Source organism: Camelina sativa, chromosome 1 (genome assembly GCF_000633955.1).
Source record: "Camelina sativa cultivar DH55 chromosome 1, Cs, whole genome shotgun sequence".
Classification (NCBI taxonomy): Eukaryota; Viridiplantae; Streptophyta; class Magnoliopsida; order Brassicales; family Brassicaceae; genus Camelina; species Camelina sativa.
In genome coordinates this window covers 7,274,789-7,296,458 of record NC_025685.1, presented here as the reverse complement: position 1 = coordinate 7,296,458, position 21,670 = coordinate 7,274,789, and the positions used below count along the sequence as shown (strand labels likewise).

Here is a 21,670-nt window from a genome sequence, read left to right as displayed (position 1 = left end):
TCTTCTCTTCTCTTCTCTTTTCACTTCTCTCACTCTTTTTTAACTTTTTATATATTCTCTCCTCTCCGATTTGTTTCTTTTGACGACTAAGTTCTTCTCTGTGATTCGCGTATTCGTTAAGGTAAAAAAAAAAAACCACCCATTACTCTCATTCTCAATATCTCTTAATATCTGCTGCGTCTTCTCGATTTCGTTTTCGTTCCGATTTAATCTCGATTTTAGATTTTTATTTTTTAATTTGTTCTGCCAATGGGAAACTATTTGTTAAGGAGATTTTTCGTTAATATAGAGATATATGATCAACAAATATGACACGACACGACATGGTGAATACTTCTGATGAAACCAAATCTATATCTATATGAGTTTCTATCTTCTCTGTTTTTTTAGATAGCTTTGCTTTTGTCTGTAAAACCATTTTATCTGAAACTAACAACTTTTGTGGTCTGCATTTAATGGCGTCGTCCTATGTAAAAAACAAAAAAAAAAGAGTTTATTTTTAGTTTTTTTAACTCTCACGTTTAACTCTCAGTCCTTCTATATGTGTGCTTAGACGACTCTCGCCACGTTTTTTTTTTTTTTTTTTTTTNAATTATTAAAGCAACTAAGTGTTGGGTTTGGGTTGTGTTTAAGTCTAAGATTTAATTAGGAGTTTAGGACTGTTGATGATTAAAAAAAAAGTACTAACCTTGATGTTTTTTGTTTTCAATCCAAGACTTACAGTTTTCATGGTTAGTGGATCTTGTTTTGAATCAAGATTTGATAAGCAGAGTGGTGTACTGATTCGTATTTGAAACTTTTTTATGAATCTGATGAGTTAATGGATCTTTGTTGTTTCAGAAACATTATCAAGAAAGTGAAATTAAAAAAAAAAAAAAAATGCAGGAAGAGACTGATCCTACTTATGGTGAGATTGAGATAAGTTTTGGTTATCAATGCAATAATAATAAGATAGGGATTCCTGAAGATAGTGTACCTGATGGCCGTGAGGTTCTTGCTGGGTTTAGGCTTCAAAAGACTAGCAGTTTCTCTTGTTTATCTGGAGCTGCTTTAAGCGGCAACCCTACCTTAGCCAATACCAATATCTGCAATGGAGTGATTGGTTCTGAGATTTTGCCTTCTCTAGATTCTCCTAAATCTTTCAGGAAAGTTCCATCTTCCCCTGCGCTTTCTAAGCTTGACATACTCTCTCCTTCTCTTCATGGAAGCATGGTGAGTCTTAGCTGCAGCTCGTCTACTAGTCCGAGCCCTCCTGATCCTGAATCTTGTTACTTGACGTCATTGAGTTCTCCTTCTTCTGTGAATGAAAGTTTTCTCTCTGCCATGGAAGTTCAAGTTGCGGGAGGTGCTGCAGGGGAAGATAGGGTTCAAGCTGTCTGCTCTGAGGAGAACGGTTGGCTCTTTTGCGCTATATATGATGGATTCAATGGGAGAGATGCTGCTGATTTCTTGGCTTGTACTTTGTATGAGTCCATTGTGTTCCATCTCGAGTTGCTTGATCGCCAGATGAAGCAAAGCCTTACCAAGTCCGATGATGATGTCGAAAAGTTGGAGTTGTTGTCAAATATAAGTAAAATAGATTACTCTTCCTCTGATTTGTTCAGACAAGGAGTGCTAGATTGCTTAAACCGTGCGCTGTTTCAGGCGGAAAACGATTTCTTAAGGATGGTTGAGCAAGAAATGGAAGAAAGACCGGACTTAGTATCCGTGGGATCTTGCGTTTTGGTCACTCTCCTTGTCGGGAAGGATCTCTACATCCTTAATCTAGGTGATAGCAGAGCTGTTCTAGCGACCTATAATGGTAATAAGAAGCTGCAAGCTGTTCAGCTCACAGAGGATCATACAGTTGATAACGAAGTCGAAGAAGCTAGACTCTTAAGTGAGCATCTTGATGATCCCAAAATCGTTATTGGTGGAAAAATCAAAGGAAAGCTTAAAGTTACTCGTGCTCTAGGAGTTGGTTACTTGAAGAAGGTACTAGTAATATATTATTATTAAGTGATGGTTTTATTATACTTGGAAGAAAAAAATATCAAATAGCTCTTCTCCATTAACTTGCAGGAGAAACTGAACGATGCACTCATGGGAATTCTCCGTGTTCGTAACCTTTTGAGCCCGCCTTACGTCTCAGTGGANCTACTTGACGTCATTGAGTTCTCCTTCTTCTGTTAATGAAGGGTTTCTCTCTGCCATGGAAGTTCAAGTTGCGGGAGGTGCTGCAGGGGAAGATAGGGTTCAAGCTGTATGCTCTGAGGAGAACGGTTGGCTCTTTTGCGCTATATATGATGGATTCAATGGGAGAGATGCTGCTGATTTCTTGGCTTGTACTTTGTATGAGTCTATTGTGTTCCATCTCCAGTTGCTTGACCGCCAGATGAAGCAAAGCCTTACCAAGTCCGATGATGATGTCGAAAAGTTGGAGTTGTTGTCAAACATAAGTAAAATAGATTACTCTTCCTCTGATTTGTTCAGACAAGGAGTGCTAGATTGCTTAAACCGTGCGCTTTTTCAGGCGGAAAACGATTTCTTAAGGATGGTTGAACAAGAAATGGAAGAGAGACCGGACTTAGTATCCGTGGGATCTTGCGTTTTGGTCACTCTCCTTGTCGGGAAGGATCTCTACATCCTTAATCTAGGTGATAGCAGAGCTGTTCTAGCGACCTATAATGGTAATAAGAAGCTGCAAGCTGTTCAGCTCACAGAGGATCATACAGTTGATAACGAAGTCGAAGAAGCTAGACTCTTAAGTGAGCATCTTGATGATCCCAAAATCGTTATTGGTGGAAAAATCAAAGGAAAGCTTAAAGTTACTCGTGCTCTAGGAGTTGGTTACTTGAAGAAGGTACTAGTAATATATTATTATTAAGTGATGGTTTTATTATACTTGGAAGAAAAAAATATCAAATAGCTCTTCTCCATTAACTTGCAGGAGAAACTGAACGATGCACTCATGGGAATTCTCCGTGTTCGTAACCTTTTGAGCCCGCCTTACGTCTCAGTGGAACCATCGATGAGAGTTCACAAGATAACGGAATCAGATCACTTTGTTATAGTTGCAAGTGATGGTTTGTTTGATTTCTTCAGCAACGAGGAAGCGATTCTACTCGTACATTCCTTCATTTCTACTAATCCTTCTGGTGATCCTGCTAAGTTTCTACTTGAACGTCTTGTAGCTAAAGCTGCTGCTCGCGCTGGTAAGAAGTTTTGTTTTCTACTCATGTTTTACTTCAGTGAATTTCATGAACTCAATGACTAAACTTTGATACAGGCTTCACGTTGGAAGAGTTGATGAATGTTCCGGCTGGTAGGAGACGGAGATATCATGATGATGTGACTATAATGGTAATCACTCTCGGTACCCATCAACGTACCTCAAAGGCTTCTACGTTCGTGTGATTTTTGATGATGATAATGGCGACAAATTGTAATTAGTCTCATTTGATCTTCTTTTAGACTCTGGAACTGGTCACAGTTTTTTTACTTCGCTGCTGGAATTATTTCAATGTATATAATATATTATTGTAGTTCTTGGGGTTTTGTAAATGGCTAGAGGCCTAGAATTCATTAAGTTTGTCTCGATCTTCTTCAGCCATATGTTCTGTTTCTTTTTGGTCTTTAGTCGGTTTTGTTTGTAACCCAGGATGTATGTTCGGTACCTCGGTTCTATTGGATTCATCAATCTCAACGAAGCGATGGCGTTGGAACTTCACTTGCCATTTTAGTATTTTACATTACTGGTCGGTCTGTATTAATTTATTGTCGGGGAATATGCTTTGGAGTTTGGCCGTTTTAAGCAAAAATAAAGACAGTAACGATTGTTAAACCAGGCCAAACCAAAAATCTGTTGTGATTCGGTATAGACTGGGTTCCTGATAAGTACAAAACCGAGACGGTTATTGGACCCGATAATCTATAAGTCACATATTCCCGTTGAAAGAAAAAGTTCCTTGGAAAGCAAGCAAACCAAATTTCTCTAGTTATTTTAACTCAATTATCCAAAAAAAAAAAATTGAAAAACTTACAACAATCATCTTTAAAAGCAATGGTGAATTCAGTAGAAACAACAGAGAGACTGACAAACTTGATTAACTTAGATAGAGAAACAAAGAAACAACTTCCTAAAGACCGGCTATGACTCTAACTAACATTCTACAAATCAAGATAAAACAATTCAAAAACTAAAAACTAAATCAGCCGTAAAAACTAAATTGTGCATAAGACTACGACCAACTTTATTCTTCACATCATGGATGCTATTTTAACGGCTGGTTAATTAATTCGGCTTGAAATTTTTGTTGCAAGATTTGCAATCCCACGAAAGAGAGTTTTTACACTCCCTCTCAAAGTAACTATATTGGTTAGAACCAGGTAATTTTTTTTTTATTTTTAGTTGCTTAATGATCTCGTTTGTCCATGCTTAGAATAGAAAATGAAATACAAAGTGTGTGCAAAAAAAAGGCATATAACTAAGCTCAATTATGTGGTTTAATAGAGATGATGTTATTGGGACTCGATGATGATGTGAAAATCAAATACAAAGTGGAATGATAGTAATTAAGCTCAGTGTGGCTTAAAATCAAGAAACTTATGTCGAGTGTTTTATAAATTTTTAATGCAGTTTGATTCTATGTGTAATCTACTACAAATATTATGGAAGTATAATTTTAAAATAATATTTACCCCTTACTAAAATTACATAAGCATGTAATTACAACTATAGGTTTCGGTAAACAAATTAATAATAGTTATTAAAGATAGATAAGACAAATACTAATACATAAAAATTAATAAAGTAGGCTGCAAATTGTTGTATGTAAATGAATTAGGGAAAATTGAAAATAAAGGATATATAATTGAATTATTGTCCATCTATGCATTCCTATATTTATGGTTGGTCACAGATGCTTTAATATCATTTAAACTCCATTATATCCTCATATTTTCAAAAATATTGAGCAACTATTAAAAATTTAAATTAAAAAAATCCTTTATTTCCAAAAACATTTTGGACAACATATAGGACCAAAAAAAATATACACTTTAGTAAAAACTCTATAAATTAATAATGTTGAGACCATGGTATTTTTTTAATTTATATTGATATTAATTTATATTTTTGTTCAAAAGATATTAATTTATCTATATATAAATATTCATTATTTATAGTATAAATTAATAATTAGTATTTTTAATAGTTAATATTCTTGAAATATTTGAATTGAAACAAATTTCTAAACAATAAGATTAGTATTTGTATGCTCTAAATTTTTAGTTTTGGAATTGAAATTTTAATATTTAGAAAAAAAATTCTTGACCAAAAATTACAAATACAATAGATAAATTCACTTATATACATGATTTAGTGACTTCAATTGTTATATTTTAACAATCTATAAGACTTTCAAAATGAAAATTCTTATTTTTTTAGAAGTTGAAATCTTAAAGAAAATTTTGGTTATTTTTATGACATGTTATAGAGTATACTACAAGGTTATAGTTTGAATTAACAACAAATACAAACCTTGAGCTTTCATATAATTGTTATATCCTCTCAAATAAGCCCAAATCAAATTGTATTTTATATTAGTGTCCAATCTATTTGTTTTATAATCTTCTTTCATAACTGTTATATAATTTTAAATTACATAGAATTTGTTTTCTATTTTTTGTAGAATATAAAGAAAATCAAAAGAAAATACTTTCTAACACTTTTAGAACATGAGTAACTGTTAGAAAATATATTCTAATTTTTATAAATAAAGAAAAAACTATAGAATATGTATTCTAAATTTCGTAGAAATTAGTATTCTAATAGAAAATAAATAATTTCTAAATTTATTTTAACATGTAGAGTGTGTAGAATATTTTATCTAAATTTTGTAGAACATGTATAATGTATAGAATACTATAAATTTTTAGATCATATTTTTTCCATTCAAAACGGCACAAAACGACATATTTTTTACGTATAAGCATTCTAATATTTTCTTCATCAATTTTTTTAAAAAATATCTAATGTTTTATGCAAATGGTAATTTAGTTGACATGTAGTTATAGAATGCATAAATGGACAATAATTCAATTGTTTATTTTTAATTTTGCCAATGAATTATTAGAAAATTAGTTGAACATTTGTGAGATCTTCTCTCTTTATTTGTTTACTGTTTACCTTCTCATTATTAGGAGAAGAGGGACTATTTTACATTTTCTAGTCAAAATAAGTTAATAAATATAGGAGTTATTTGAATTAATTAAATCAGTGATAAATGAAAAAAATTCGCCCACCGTGGGGCTCGAACCCACGACCACAAGGTTAAGAGCCTTGCGCTCTACCAACTGAGCTAGACGGGCTTTGACGTTGGTTGCGTTTCATTAACGGATATAATCTTATTTCTATTAATTTTAATTTTTGTAAGGGTATTTCTAAATTTTTTATAATTAACCTATTTGTTGTCATTTTCTTGAGTAAAGACATTATAATACCACATACCTCATTGTCAACATATTATAAACATTCCTTCCTCATACTCATTTCCTAAAAAGTCGATATTTCATAATTGTTTTCTTTTCTTCTAAGGTGTGGGGTTGGCATTACACCTTCTTAGTTCTTACACTTGAAGAACCATTAACTATAGGTGTGAGCTCCTTACAAAAGGATTAATTGAAATCTGTATGAAACGAACAAGACACTTGGATGTCGTCAGAAAAGTGGATCCTTAACGACATTCCAATTCTTTCGGTAGACCTACAACATAAAACAATGTTGTAGCGATTGCAAACACATTATGCAAGAATAAATTGTTGTACATGTTTCCAGTAAACATGGCAAGGACTCGTGGATGCAGGAAATTTTCATAAACAAATGGATGGAGAAGTCCATCGTCTCATTCTGCTGCATTTGCTCTTTGAGATCATTTTAAGAATGATCATGTTTTATGTTTATTTTGAGGTCTAACAAACTGGAGTACTAAACAATACAAAATAATTTTAAAAATATTTAACTATAAATAAAACATAATTTTTTTCTTCTACTATAAACAACATTAATTAATTTTTAAACATAAACTGAAAATTTCGAATCCTGGAAAATCTATCCACTCGTGTTGTTGTAACATAGGCCATAACTAGTTTAGTATCTATCACTTGTGTGATATGATATTTTTTTTTTTGTCGTCAAGTTAATACATTATCTATGGACCATAACATTCATTGGCCAATCTGATTTTATGTCGTTTCCTCCCAAAAAGAAAAAAAGTTAAATGAGAAATCAATCTCCTGACAACCAAATAGACGGGTGACACAGAAACCATATATCATCATTATCAAACTTTCCAAATCTTGCAACAAACCTCAGGAAGAGCCATGGGAGAAGAAGCTATAGTTCTGTATCCAGCACCACCGGTAGGTCACTTAGTCTCCATGGTTGAGTTAGGCAAAACTATCCTCACCAAAACCCCATCTCTCTCCATCCACATCATCTTAGTTCCGCTGCCTTATCAGCCTGAATCAATCGCCTCTTACATCGCCTCCGTCTCCTCCTCCTTCCCTTCAATAACCTTCCACCATCTCCCCGCCGTCACACCGCACTCTTCCTCCTCCCCCACCTCTCGCCACCACTATGAGTCACTCCTCCTAGAAATCCTCTGTTTCAGCAACCCAAATGTCCACCGAACCCTTTTCTCAATCTCTCAGAACTTCAACCTCCGTGCAATGATCATCGATTTCTTCTGCACCGCCGTTCTAGACATAACCGCCGATTTCACCTTCCCGGTTTACTACTTCTTCTCCTCTGGAGCCGCATTTCTCGCATCTTCCCTCTATGGCCCGATCCTCCACGAAACGACCCCTGGAATAAACCTCAAAGACATTCCTACAGTTCATATCCCCGGCGTTCCTCCGATCAAGGGTTCCGATATGCCTGAGCCGGTGCTCGAACGAGACGACGAGGTCTATGATGTTATAATAATGTTCTGTAAACAGCTCTCGAAGTCTTCAGGGATCATTATCAACACGTTTGATGCTTTAGAGAACAGAGCCATCAAGGCCATAGCAGAGGAGCTCTGTTTTAGAGATATTTATCCAATAGGACCGCTCATTGTTCAAGGAAGAACCGGAGATAACCATGGAAACAACGGAGATTCTTGTCTGACTTGGCTCGATTCGCAGCCGGAACAGAGTGTTGTGTTCCTCTGTTTCGGGAGTTTGGGTTTGTTTTCAGGAGAACAGCTAAAAGAGATTGCCATTGGTTTAGAAAAGAGTGGACATAGATTCTTGTGGGTGGTTCGTAATCCACCAGAGTTACAAAACCAGACAGAACCGGACTTGAAATCTCTCTTACCCGAAAGATTCTTAAACCGAACCGAATACAGAGGAATGGTCGTCAAATCATGGGCTCCGCAAGTTCCGGTTCTGAATCATAAGGCCATTGGCGGATTCGTCACCCATTGCGGTTGGAATTCAATTCTCGAATCCGTCTGCGCAGGTGAGTTAAGCATACACGTAGACGTATTTCAATTATATAAATATGCGTGGAGAATGTTATGTTCAGTATGGTTAATTCACTTGGTTTGCTATATATGATAGGCGTACCAATGGTTGCATGGCCGTTGTACGCTGAGCAAAGGTTTAACAGAGTGGTGATTGTGGAGGAGATCAAGATTGCGATCCCGATGAATGAATCGGAGACGGGTTTCGTGAGCTCAATTGAGGTGGAGAAACGAGTCCAAGAGATAATGGAGGATGGTCCGGTTAGGGAGAGAACCAAGGCTATGAAGAACGCAGCCGAATCAGCCTTGAAAGAGACCGGTTCGTCTCATACAGCATTGACTACTTTACTCCAGTCGTGGAGCACAAAATGATCTTTCAAATCAAGTCTTGGGAATCAAGGAATCTACTATGAGCATTTAATTAAGTCTAACAAACAAAAGATTTGCTATTGATTTGTGACTTGTGATTAGTGAATAAATTTTGAATTTTCCATGGACATCTTTGTGGACCTAGAATTTTATTTTACCGGACTCACATTCTATATTAAAAATTACAAAATTCTTAAAGTATGATATCCTCACAAAAATGTATTGCATAACTTATTTTTAGAGTTTACCATAATAATTTCGAATTTTGTAAGAGTACTAGATTTTAACCCGCGGTATACCGCGGGATTATGTTTTTTCTTTAATATATATTTTATATAATTTACTAAAAAATATAATGTTGGATCAAATATATATTTTTCAAAGTTAAAAAAAAAAATATATATATATATATATATATAAATGTTAAAAAGTTTTTATAATAATATTGAGATATTTGTAATTTATTTGCTTTATCTATATACAAATTATTATTTTAATTTGGAATAATTAATCAAAATTCTTTTATTTGGAATTTAATCAATTAAAATTAGTTGGTTGTGAAAGTAAACATCTGTAAATATGTATAATACACTTTGTAGTTTATATAATATTACTTAAACATTATCCACTAATTTGAAATTAGTTAGTTTTGCCTAGAACCTATTAGTTATTGAAAAAAAACAATTAATTAGTTTTGTATATGAGAGTGATGGAGCGGGTTAGTGTTGGTTTATAACTCTTTTTATATAAGATTAAGTTTTAAGATATTTTGCTTGTGTTTTTAAACCAACCCGCAAAAATATATAATTGTACTATTATTAACCTTAATTCCCATCACATATTTATAATTATTTTTAGTCTAGGTTCGGAGCCGTGGACAAATAAAAATTTCCATAAAATATTGTTGTTTTTTTAGTATTGTGCATATGTTAAATTGCAAAAATCTGTATTTACACAAATTTAGTTTTATTGTCACAAAGTTAGTAACATTGTTGATATTATTCATATAGGACTAAATTTGATTTACTCAATACATGATAAATATGTATTTGGCATCTTAACTCTATAAATGATACATTTTTTTTTCTCAGTCAAAAAACATTTATAATTCTGAGATTAACTCAATATAGTATATTTATAATTTATATAAAGTTAAATTTTTTATAATTCTTATAAAGTTTAAATATTTATAATCCATAAACATTATTATTATAATTTAACCCGCAGTGTAAAACATTTCTTTTTTCGAAATTCACATTTTTCTGGAATTTACAGATTTTGTTGGAGTTTATTAATAACTATTAAGATTGCATAATACCAATTTTTATTAAATCAGTTTAATTGTACATGCCCTATATTGGTGTTGTTTTTAAAAAAGTAATATTAAAATCTAGTTTGCTTAAAGTTTTGGTCCTTTTTATATATTTCATCACTTAATCTCTTATATTCAAATCAAACGCTAATCACGTTGATGATCCACACACAAGAATGTGTATATATATTACCGAAATTAATTAGTTACATAATCATAATACACTGAAATTAATTAGTTACATAATTATAATCACAATTCACTGAAATTCCCATTAGCCAATCCAATCTTTACTCTTCCAAGATTTTAAAGCACCCCAGATCTCTTCCCATATCGCTTCACTACCTCTTCCATGAACAGAATCTCATCTTCATCCTCGTCGAGATCTTGATGTTCCACTTTCTTCATCTTAAAGGCTTCTCTGTCCCGTTTGGGTGCCGCTGAGTCCACCTCCCTAATCACCAGATTTGTTTCGTACTCCCGTCGATATTGGCAGGAAAAGACTGAGGATTATTGTTGTTGGTGATGCTAACTTGCGATTAAGGGCCAATTATTTATAGGCAATTAATTAGGTTTATTTGTTTACCTCTTAACATGCTACATATAAAATTGGTTACCTGGTAATTAAGGATTAAATATTGCATAATATTTCTTTTTAGTGAATATGCCAAGTTTATGCGATTTGATATTTTTCTTGCCATTAATTTGTAATTTGTTTATGTATTCAAATTTGTTTATAATTTAACTTAAATGTCGTGAGTAATTAAGGTTATACAAAATCGATTATAGCTGATTTATAGGCTTCTCATAACTTTATACAGTATCTTGAAACGATTATTGTAAAGATATGGTAGAGATTCTTGAAATGATTTTAGGAATGTGTTATCGTTACCAAAATTATTTTTATTAATTTAATTTAAAAAATAAACAAATATCAATGGTATTGCTTGTAAATAAATCTCAATTATAAGCTTTTTTAATCAAAAATGCTGTGAAAATGTTAATATAGATACCAAACTAAAAATATAAAATAAAAATATACTGTCTAAAAGATGGTTGTTTTAATAAATATTGATACTCAAAACAAAACAAAAACTAACAAGAAACAAAAGATACTTTGAATTATGAAGAAGATTTGAATTAGGTGGGTTACGAGGATCAATGAAAAACATGTTTACCAGTTAAACTGTTGTTTATTGGTACAGCCTGTGTCAAATCTTGATTCGTCTGTCTCTTTTTATGTAGGCTGGCCATTACCATTTACCATGATTGGTCCATCTTATATTTGTTGTTTTTGTTTATTATCCAAGAAAAAGTTAGTGATGACATTGTCATATTTGTTGCGTACTCAAAGAGCCGTGTGTGATTTATAAACCATCCTATCATCATCTTCCAGTCTATCATTCTTGGGACAAAGTTCACAACCATTAAGAGAAACCATGGAAAAACAAAATGCTATAGTTTTGTATCCATCACCACCGATAGGTCACTTAGTGTCCATGGTTGAGTTAGGCAAACTCATCTTATCCAAGAACCCATCTCTCTCCATCCAAATCATCTTAGTTCCACCACCTTATCAGCCGGAATCAACCGCCACCTACATATCCTCCGTGTCCTCTTCCTTCCCTTCAATCACCTTCCACCGCCTCCCAGCCATCACACCACACTCCTCCAAAACCTCACCAAAACACCACGAGTCACTCACCCTAGAAAGCCTCCGTCTCAGTAACCCAAATGTCCACAAGACACTGCTCACCGTCTCCCAAACGTTCAACCTCCGTGCCATGGTTATTGACTTCTTTTGCACCGCCGTGTTAGAAGTCACCGCCGATTTCACCTTCCCGGTCTACTACTTCTTCACCTCTGGACCCGCTTGCCTCGCTTCTTTCTTCCATCTCCAAACTCTCGACGAAACCACAGCCGGTAAAAACCTAAAAGACGTCCACACGCTCCTCAACATACCCGGTGTTCCTCCAATCAAAGGCTCTGATATGCCTAAACCGGTGCTCGAACGTGGCTATGATGTTTACGATTCTTTCATATTGTTCTCTAAAGAGCTCCCAAAGTCTGCAGGGATCATTGTCAACACGTTTGAAGCATTAGAGAACAGAGCCATCAAGACCATAGCAGAGGAGCTCTGTTTTAAAACTATATATCCAATAGGACCGCTCATAGTTCAAGAAAGAACCGGAGATAACCATGGAAACAACGGAGATTCCTGTCTTAGTTGGCTCGATTCGCAGCCGGAACAGAGTGTTGTGTTCCTATGTTTTGGGAGCTTGGGGTTGTTATCAGGGGAACAACTAAAAGAGATTGCTATTGGTTTAGAAAAGAGTGGACAGAGGTTCTTGTGGGTGGTCCGTAATCCACCGGAGTTACAAAACCAGACGGAACCGGACTTGAAATCTCTTTTACCAGAAGGATTCTTAAACCGAACCGGAAACAGAGGAATGGTCGTCAAATCATGGGCTCCGCAAGTTCCGGTTCTGAATCATAAGGCCGTTGGCGGATTCGTCACCCATTGTGGTTGGAACTCAATTCTCGAATCTGTTTGCGCTGGTAAAATTAACCATACACTTAATACACAATTTCAATCGTATAGTTACGTGTCTATGTAGAATGATTCAGTTTGGTTAACTCAACTGGTTTTACCAAAATAGGTGTACCAATGGTTGCATGGCCTTTATACGCTGAGCAGAGGTTTAACAGAGTAGTGATTGTGGATGAAATAAAGATTGCAATCCCGATGAATGAATCGCAGACGGGTTTCGTTACCTCGACGGAGGTGGAGAATCGAGTCCAAGAGATAATGCAAGAAGGCCCGGTTAGGGAGAGAACCAAAGCGATGAAGTACGCAGCCGAATCAGCTTTAACCGAAACCGGTTCGTCTCATGCCGCGTTGACTACGTTACTCCAGTCGTGGTGCCCAAAATGATCTGAAGTGCTTGTAATATCAACAATTAATGGTTGGAATTATGTTTCTAGAATTATAAATTCCTACAATAATTATCTTAGTAACTTCCATGTCTTGTAACATCATTAACGGAGAAATTAAAATCTTTGAATTATCAAAACATGGTAAAGAAATTAAAATTTCCGCGTCATGAAATTTTGGTTTATTTAGGTTAACTTATTAGTAGAAACAAAATATTTTCTTTGTACAATGCAAATACGACACTGAGATAACACGTGTCAAAATTCTGTTGAAAGTGAACGGCTATGATTGATTTTTTATATAGGTAAGGAATCTTCTACTGTCCACTAGATACACATCTGTGATTTTTAATAATAAGCTTAAGTTACATCAATAGTATTATTTTACGCGTTACAATATTGAATATTTAGACAGAAACAACAATTTATCAATCTATCTTCTTCTGTTCTGTTCTAATCTCTCTTATCTCTGTCTTTAGCCATGGCAAATCTGACCTTAGAACTCAACATTTACTCTGCAAAAGATCTTGAAAATGTCAACCTTATCACCAAAATGGACGTATACGCCGTCGTTTATATCAACGGCGATGATTCTCGGAAGAATGAAAAAGAGAAAACTCCCATCGATCGAACCGGTGAATCTGAGCCTACGTGGAACCACGCCGTTAAATTCTCCGTCGATCAGAGGTTAGCTTACGAAGGGCGTTTGACCCTCGTCGTGAAACTGGTCTGCGATCGGGGGATCTTCGGCGACAAAGATCTCGGAGAAGTCGAAGTCCCGGTTCTTGAGCTTCTCCATGGCTCTACGCCGTCTCCGTCGCTTAACCGTAACGGTCAGGGGATGATGAGATTTGTAACGTATCAGGTGAGAACTCCTTTTGGGAAAGGTCAAGGCTCGCTGACTTTTTCGTACCGGTTTAATACGCCGTCGTTTGAACCGGATTCATCGGTTTCATCATCTTCACCGGTTTGCACGAATCCGATTCATACACCTCCTGATTTGCCAGCGACGACGACGACGACGATGACTTATCCTCCTCCGCCGTCGTCTGAAGCAAGTTTCTATCCACCACTCTCGTCAATTGAACATCCGCCGTCGTCTCAGCCGCAAGAATACTCCCCACCACCGTACCCGTACCCAAACCCGTATCAGTACAATTCTCATTATCCGGCACATCCAATCAACATTTACCCGCCTCCGTCACCCTCCGCCTCGAATTTATATCCTCCGCCGTATTATAGTACTTCTCCGCCGCAGCATCAATCGTATCCGCCGCCTCCCCGTCATTCGTACCACCAAACGCAACCAACACAGTCATTTCACGGGTACGCGCCTTCGTCTCCGCAGAATCATCACGGGTGTGTTTATCATCCGCCGCCACCGTCTACGCAGAATCATCACGGGTGTGTTTATCCTCCGTCACCACCGACATCAAGATACGGATACGGTAGTCCGACAACGCAAGCGCCGTCGAAGAATAATAATAAAACAGGGCTTGGGCTTGGAATGGGAGCTGGGCTTCTGGGAGGAGCATTGGGTGGGCTTTTACTCGGCGATTTAGTGTCTTCTGACACTGGCTTTGATTTGTAATATACTTATTTTTTATTGCTTTAAGCAAAAAAAAAAAAAAAACAAAAGTACAATTTTGATTACAAATAATGTCGGGTCATAACTCATAACATATGTAAAAATAATGAGATAATTGTGCTATATTTCATTGGACTTGAATATAATGAACCCTTTTCGCTTTGTTGATTTGATCCATCCGCATCCGCATTGTAATTTGGCTCATGCATGAATTGGGAAAGACGTGGACAACATAAGTACATAACTGAGCTCATGAAAAGTAATGGATAAATCGTCCAAAAAGGCTTTAAAACTGATTACGATCAAACGGTAATGGGCACTTACTTAGCCATGTGAAGCTTTTTAAATAAGGAGAGATATCTGAATTGAGATTTGAAGATTTATAAACATGTGTACATATGATAACCAAGCAATAGGTTAAATGGTTATATATATTACGATGTGAAGAAAAAGGCTATGACCAAACAACAAGTTAATATCTAATACAATTTGAAAAAAGTTTTGTATTTATTATATATTCAAAAATAAACACCTAGAAATATAAACACAAATTCAAACAAGGAATAAAATTGAATGTGTGCCATGGATGGCTTCGTCCAACTATAAGAAGCATATGCATTATTATTAGGAATTATTATTCCTAGTGTAATGATCAAAAATTTATTCAGGATCAAACTTCAACCAAATAATAAGATTTGTGGATCAAACTTTTACTTCTTCCCCATTACTAATTATGATCGATAAAGAATTAAATTTTTTCCGGATGTGTCATATGAAAAAAAACATCACCCAATAAATTGATGGTTTGTTGTTTCAACTCTCTGAGTTTCCCCAACATTCCCAACTTTCACTTTCAGCTTCTCCTTAATCGTTGATGTCACTTGGACATCAACAAGAAATTCACGTACAAAAAAAGAAAGATAGAAAAGCTCTTCAAGCAAGCAGAAAACTAATGCTCAAAATGATGGAAATGGGTTGGTGGCTCCCAAAAACAACCACAACGATGAAAAATCATACTGCAAAGGATATGGGTAGAAATAGTCAGGGGATGACTAACCCGTCGTAAGTAGTCAAAACATCATTTGTCCTTGAAGGCATAAACTGAGCCCGTTTTATGCGTGGGTTTCATGGGCCATTTGTAGTAGGAATTTTTATAATGATTCGTCTTTTGTTCCCCAAAAAAAAAAGATAATACTAACGTCAAAAACAGAAGATAATGCTATTAGCTAAGCTAATATAGAGTATAGACTGACAAAGAGTGTACAAACGATAACACCCTACAAAAATAGTTAGTGGATAAAATAATTCATTTCTTGGTGAAAAATTCTGGGAAGAGCATCATTGACACCACACCACTTTTCTCTCTTTTTTTATTTCCCTGATATGACATTCAATTCACGAGTTGTTTTTGTTCCTTTACTTGAGTCGGCTACTTTTTAATTGGGATGCTTTTGTGTACTCTTGATATCACAACCGTCGCGTTTGCTGTATCTCTATTCAGCTCCTACGGCTACGATTTAAAAGCCGGAATTTAAACCTTATCGTACGATCTAAATATCTTGTGCAAGTGTTACATGTGTCCACTGGTTTTTAACACTATTTTTTATTCATTTTTTCACTCTTTAACACTTGACCGGTGATGACATCAAGTATAAGTAGTGTGGTTAGGTTTTAACCATGGTTAAGGTTTTTGTCAGACAATGAAGGAAGAAAGTCACGGAGTTGGGTAAAACGGAGACAAGATATGACTAGAGACACACACCTTCGTCCTTCGTTAAGATTTTCCCAAATCACCCTTCCTTACTTGACCGGAACTCTTCATTCTCGATTTTTCTACGGTCGGCCTTTTCGTAATATCGCTGTCACCCTGGTCACACGTACGTGGGAGAGACATGTACATTCCTTTCCCCCCTCGTGAAAAGCCAAACAAAAATAATAGCTTTCAATCAAACCTTTGGTTTGAAATAAGTTCTTGATTTACGCAGCAAAATATTGTAGTATTGATGAAAGGACCAAATACAATAGTTTCTGTTTTTATCAAATACTATGTTAGTTTTGTAGATTTGGTGTTGTTTATTTGTTTTGAGAAAAGAAAAATTTTAGATTATGACAAGTTAACAGTTGACTATTTGCTTGGTTAGGGAAATGAAATAGTAGTTAAAATATACCATCGTAATCCACACGTACACATTGTTTTTAACTTTTGACAAAAATAATTGATTAGCAAGCTAACAAATTGACATTTTCGTTTCTCTTATTGTGAGGCAAGTTCAAATAAATAAATTACATATATTTCACTGAGACGCCATGCAGATTCATATGCTTACACAATGCTCTCGCCATCTCTTGAGTTCTCTCAATTAATCTTCCCATGCGGTTCATTTAGTATATGTTGAACATAAAAAAGGAATATTTAAAGTTTTTTAAATCGATAAAATACAATATGAAAGTTTCATATTACAAAAATGTCTTTAAAAAGCATAGGGATATGTGTCTTATGGACAGTAGATAAGAGAGTGGTCCTTAACAGACCATGAATTATGGGATCTTCTTCCCCTTATTAGTTCCTTTATTGTTATTTAATTTTTCTTATTTTTTATTTTAAATGGTCGTCAAGTTGTGTATTGGATGCATTTAATTATTTTTCTAATCCGTATAAACTTGTTAGAAACCGAACAGCACCCTTTGCTTCTTTCACTAGACAAACCCTTAATTAAGCGATATTTGAGGCAGAAAAAAAGACAAGGTTGCGTGTGTTTTACTCCAAAAAAATCCCTTCTTTTATTTACTGTTTTCTTCTTTTTTTCCATGGTCAAGAACAATTACTGTATTTTCTTGGTATGTTACTAATAATATGTCATTTATGTTGTTTTATAATTTCATCTTTTGGGGTTTAGGAGTAAAAGTGGAGTCACTCTACTCTGCCTTTACCCTTTTTTCTTTTCTTTTCTTTATACAAATCCATATTTTCTTTTCTATGTATCCCTAATTTTTCTCTTCTCGTCCCTTTCAGAATCTGAAGTAAGAAAGAGAGACATAGAACGAATTGAAAGGAAATTAAAAAAAAAAGAAAGAAGGGAAGGCTGTGTGAGAGATAACCCACCAAAGCGTGCACGAGAGAGGAAAAAAAAAAAGCTTTTGATTTGTATAAAATCCCACCACACTTCTGTCTTAGCATACCTTCATAACACATCTCTCTTTCTCTCTCTCTCTCGCTCTCAGTTTTGTGGGATTGTTTCTTTTTAAGGGTTTTCTCAGGTCTTTTGTCTTTTAAAGGGTTTGGTGAATTCGCTAAGGTTCCTTCTTTTTGTATCTCTCTCTCTCTCTCTATCTATCTATCTGTCGTACGTCTCCCCTTGTAAACGAAGCTATAAGATTTCAATCTCATCCCTAGTTAAACCTGAGAGAAGGAATCTTGTGTTGATCAATGGAAGGTTGTCCAAGAAACAGAGAGACGATCGGTCCAAAACTTCTTGATTTGATTCCCCAAGGAAGAAAATGGTATCAAGAAGACAAGAACAACATAGATCAGGAGAAGAAACTTGAGCTAAGGCTTGGACCACCTGGTGGTGATGAAGAAGACCGCTCAGCGATGAAGAAGAACAACAACACAGAGACAAGAAACATAAAGATGGAATCAGAAGACAAATCTTTCCAGGGTTTCAACAGCAATCACTTCTCTTCTTCCAACAAAACCTCTCAGAAAAGGTATAATCATCTTTTTCCCCTCACTGTTAAAGTTTTCTTACTGCTTCGAGAGATGAGATTATTCTATTTGAACAGTAGGGACCCATCTCCTGCAATCTCCATTGTTTTTTTTCACCTTCACATGTTAGAAGTTTAAAGTTTTTTCTCTGTTGTGCTCTGTTTTTGTCGTTTGGTATTAACATATATGTCTTTTTATTTATTTTTGATGTCTTGGTTTAAAGAACTGCTCCTGGTCCAGTAGTGGGTTGGCCTCCGGTTCGTTCTTTCAGAAAGAATCTAGCGAGCACAAGCTCTTCAAAGTTGGGAAATGAATCCTCACATGGAGGTCAAATCAACAAGAGTAATGATGATGATGAAAAGCAAGTTGAACCCAAGAGAGAAGGAATGTTTGTGAAGATCAACATGGATGGTGTTCCTATTGGTCGTAAAGTTGATCTCAATGCTAACAATAGCTACGAACAGCTCTCTTTTGCCGTTGACAAACTCTTCAGAGGTCTACTCGCAGGTTTAAATCTTGATTTCAAATCTATTTTTTTTTTGTTCTTAAAGATTGTTTCTTGTGTGTACTAAGTAAGTGTATGTTATTGGTTATTAGCTCAAAGAGAGAGCTCTGGTGGTGAAGGAGAAGAGAAACCTATAATTGGATTATTAGATGGGAAAGGAGAATTTACTTTAACCTATGAAGACAATGAAGGGGACAAGATGCTTGTTGGGGATGTTCCTTGGCAGTAAGAATCTTTTTCACATTTTCTTCTCTGAATCTGATTCAGTGTTTTGCAGAATTAGATTCTTGATCACATAACAACAAAAACATTTCAGCTTTTTATTACTACAAGTAGTAGTATTCAAATTGATTATTCTTTACAAAAAGAATAGAATTTTTGTTTGGAGCTTTGTCTAATACCATTTCTTTTTGCATACTAACTAATCTTTTTAATCTTTTGTCTAAACCTAGAATGTTCGTTTCATCTGTGAAGAGACTGCGTGTGATTAAAAGCTCGGAGATTTCATCTGCCTTGACATGTAAGCTTATGTTCTCATGTGTTTAAGTTTAGATGATTTATTAAAGCTATATGACTAAAACTAAAAGGGTTCCTATGTGTATATATATTTGCAGTTGGATGCAGCAGTAAGCAAGAGAAGATGAGGCACTGAAGAGTGTTTTAGAAACTACTATTTCAGACAGAGGGTCTCACAGCTTATAAATGTACATCTGGTTTTTGTTATATATATAAGAGATAATCATTTGGTTTTGTCCAAAGAGACAATTTGATCTGATCTGATATTCCCATGTCTTCAAAGACACTTTGGACGATGAGATTACAGAAGCGATCTGTGTTTAAAAGCAGTTTAATTAATTTAAAGGGGATAATTAGAACATGATAATTATCTCATGTCTGCCAGAATCTTTTCGGAAAAAAAGTATGAAATATTTATTCTCTGTAAAAAAAGCTCTTTTTAACTTTTGTTCCTTCCAACTTTGGCTATACGACCTTTAATCATGTAAAAAGCTGAGAATGAAAGGCCATTATTGTTATGTGTGTTTTTACTATTTAACCTGAGTATGCATGTACATGAGAGGATAAGATTGGAAGTTGAATACTCAAAAAGACTTTTTCAGAATGATCAGTCCATATCGATAATTTTGGTGGCTATCATCTCTTTTGTTGTATAGGTAGAATTTAGCAGCTTTTTATCCTCACTTTTAATCATACATACATTGTATGTAAACACATTTCAATGTATCCACATATATATTGGACCCTTTCTTTCTTGGTGGGCCGAGTGAAAACAATCACAATGAAATAGTGTTTGATTTAGCACATTGTCATCGTGTTCAATCAAATAAGTGAATAACAACGTTAAAGCATTAGTGTGCCGACTTAAATTCATCGAAAGATTCATCCGAAGTTGTCGCCGTCTCCGGCCAAAACCATCGTGCAGCTAAACAACTATATTAATTAACTTTTGGATATCAATATAAAATTAGCTAAGTTTTGATGTTCTTCTACACTTTGTTATAAATAAGTTGTGTATGGGTTAAGATTGTGTGCTAATCAAGTGGTCTAAAGACTGAGACCACAGTTCTTTAACTCTTAACATAGAAGACCAAACTCATGAACAAGGGGTTGTTGGTGACATTGAAGATTAATCCATCAGACTCATCAACTCTAGTCCACAACCACAATAAAGGAAGACAATTTTTCAAACAAAAGCAAACATTTTCTGAAACACATTTAAAGCGAATATCCGCAATTTTACTGTTGGAAATATCAATTTTTAGTTTTATTCCATTTTTTAAAAATTTATTCCGAATGTTTTTCATCGTTTGGAACCTAAATACATATTGACTATTTTCATTGCCTCATTGGTTATAATTTTCAATTTCTTATCAAGCATGAGAAAAAAACTAAAGAGCAACTACTACATGATTCTTCTTATAAAGCAGTAATAACTGCATGAGTTAGATTTTGTCGTTGGGGGTTTGGGAGAAAATACTGAATGAGAGATATGAATAAATAAAATATGATATGAACATTACATTTTCATTTTTTAGACTAGTCTTTTTCGTTGAGACATGCCTAACTCACATTGCTTATTACTCCTTCAAATAAAGGAATCCCTTATCTATTCATCTAATATGTACATGATTGTGATGGTTATTGTCCACCACTGCAGCAAAGAAATTGAACTTTGAACACTTATGCTTAGCTATCAAATAAAAAAACTTATATACATATCACATATGTCGACATAAACGTATTTCTCATGACCAATAAAATAATTAACTGGCTGGATTTCTAACTCGTTAAATAAAACAAAAAATAAAAAACGATATGCAATGGTTCTTGGTAAGGTACCAATTTAGTTTCATCAGTTGATTGTCCATTGTGTGCCGAGGCTGGCGAACAAACTGATTTTTGTTAAGACTGTGTTCTATTTAACTTGAACCTATAATATAACGAATAGTACTACTCAATAATTCTCTAGTCAAAATTTAAATGCTATAAGGTAAGACTTGAGCCACTAGAAAATTTGGTAGCACCTAAAAATTTATTATTTTATATACATAGATATATAACCCTACATACTAATGCCCCTCCTACTGGTAACACCTAAAAACGCTGTTTACAATGGAAAATAATTCTCCGACATACTCTTTAAACGTAGAGAACACTAACGACTTTATCTTGTAAAACAGTAGGTACATTTGGCCCACATCAAGAAAAACAGTAAAAGGTTTCTTCAACATGATTCATCTGTTACACTAGA

General features: G+C 34.9%; 5 protein-coding genes and 1 non-coding gene across 6 annotated transcripts; 5 read left to right on the top strand and 1 right to left on the bottom strand.

Annotated features, from left to right (window-relative positions):
- Window positions 7–3,709, top strand: LOC104705052 (probable protein phosphatase 2C 40). Its single transcript, XM_019246657.1, has 5 exons — window positions 7–121; window positions 841–1,268; window positions 2,137–2,842; window positions 2,930–3,194; window positions 3,269–3,709. The coding sequence occupies exons 2-5, from the start codon at window positions 880–882 to the stop codon at window positions 3,394–3,396; spliced, it is 1,488 nt and encodes a 495-aa protein (XP_019102202.1). The 5' UTR covers window positions 7–121; window positions 841–879; the 3' UTR covers window positions 3,397–3,709.
- TRNAK-CUU lies at window positions 6,279–6,351 on the bottom strand. Its single transcript has one exon. It is a non-coding gene; the product is annotated as a tRNA-Lys (tRNA).
- LOC104781446 (UDP-glycosyltransferase 88A1-like) lies at window positions 7,267–8,983 on the top strand. The gene is made up of 2 exons (XM_010506123.2): window positions 7,267–8,482; window positions 8,584–8,983. The coding sequence occupies exons 1-2, from the start codon at window positions 7,363–7,365 to the stop codon at window positions 8,856–8,858; spliced, it is 1,395 nt and encodes a 464-aa protein (XP_010504425.1). The 5' UTR covers window positions 7,267–7,362; the 3' UTR covers window positions 8,859–8,983.
- LOC104781436 (UDP-glycosyltransferase 88A1-like) lies at window positions 11,540–13,241 on the top strand. Its single transcript, XM_010506112.2, has 2 exons — window positions 11,540–12,726; window positions 12,828–13,241. The coding sequence occupies exons 1-2, from the start codon at window positions 11,607–11,609 to the stop codon at window positions 13,100–13,102; spliced, it is 1,395 nt and encodes a 464-aa protein (XP_010504414.1). The 5' UTR covers window positions 11,540–11,606; the 3' UTR covers window positions 13,103–13,241.
- Window positions 13,472–14,852, top strand: LOC104781428 (protein SRC2-like). Its single transcript, XM_010506101.2, has one exon. It carries the CDS (start codon window positions 13,583–13,585, stop codon window positions 14,690–14,692), a length of 1,110 nt encoding a protein of 369 aa, XP_010504403.1. The 5' UTR covers window positions 13,472–13,582; the 3' UTR covers window positions 14,693–14,852.
- LOC104781417 (auxin-responsive protein IAA26-like) lies at window positions 17,615–19,884 on the top strand. The gene is made up of 5 exons (XM_010506090.2): window positions 17,615–18,397; window positions 18,619–18,902; window positions 18,993–19,125; window positions 19,353–19,420; window positions 19,515–19,884. The coding sequence occupies exons 1-5, from the start codon at window positions 18,117–18,119 to the stop codon at window positions 19,550–19,552; spliced, it is 804 nt and encodes a 267-aa protein (XP_010504392.1). The 5' UTR covers window positions 17,615–18,116; the 3' UTR covers window positions 19,553–19,884.

Bases quoted from the DNA above. Each gene is read 5' to 3' on its own strand.
- LOC104781428 (XM_010506101.2), top strand. From the start codon at position 13,583: ATGGCAAATCTGACCTTAGAACTCAACATTTACTCTGCAAAAGATCTT.
- LOC104781446 (XM_010506123.2), top strand. From the start codon at position 7,363: ATGGGAGAAGAAGCTATAGTTCTGTATCCAGCACCACCGGTAGGTCAC. The intron at 8,483-8,583 runs GTGAGTTAAGCA...TATATATGATAG, and splicing joins TCTCGAATCCGTCTGCGCAG to GCGTACCAATGGTTGCATGG.
- LOC104705052 (XM_019246657.1), top strand. From the start codon at position 880: ATGCAGGAAGAGACTGATCCTACTTATGGTGAGATTGAGATAAGTTTT. The intron at 2,843-2,929 runs GTACTAGTAATA...ATTAACTTGCAG, and splicing joins GAGTTGGTTACTTGAAGAAG to GAGAAACTGAACGATGCACT. The intron at 3,195-3,268 runs GTAAGAAGTTTT...ACTTTGATACAG, and splicing joins TAAAGCTGCTGCTCGCGCTG to GCTTCACGTTGGAAGAGTTG.
- LOC104781436 (XM_010506112.2), top strand. From the start codon at position 11,607: ATGGAAAAACAAAATGCTATAGTTTTGTATCCATCACCACCGATAGGT. The intron at 12,727-12,827 runs GTAAAATTAACC...TTACCAAAATAG, and splicing joins TCTCGAATCTGTTTGCGCTG to GTGTACCAATGGTTGCATGG.
- LOC104781417 (XM_010506090.2), top strand. From the start codon at position 18,117: ATGGAAGGTTGTCCAAGAAACAGAGAGACGATCGGTCCAAAACTTCTT. The intron at 19,126-19,352 runs GTAAGAATCTTT...GTCTAAACCTAG, and splicing joins GTTGGGGATGTTCCTTGGCA to AATGTTCGTTTCATCTGTGA. The intron at 19,421-19,514 runs GTAAGCTTATGT...ATATATTTGCAG, and splicing joins GATTTCATCTGCCTTGACAT to TTGGATGCAGCAGTAAGCAA.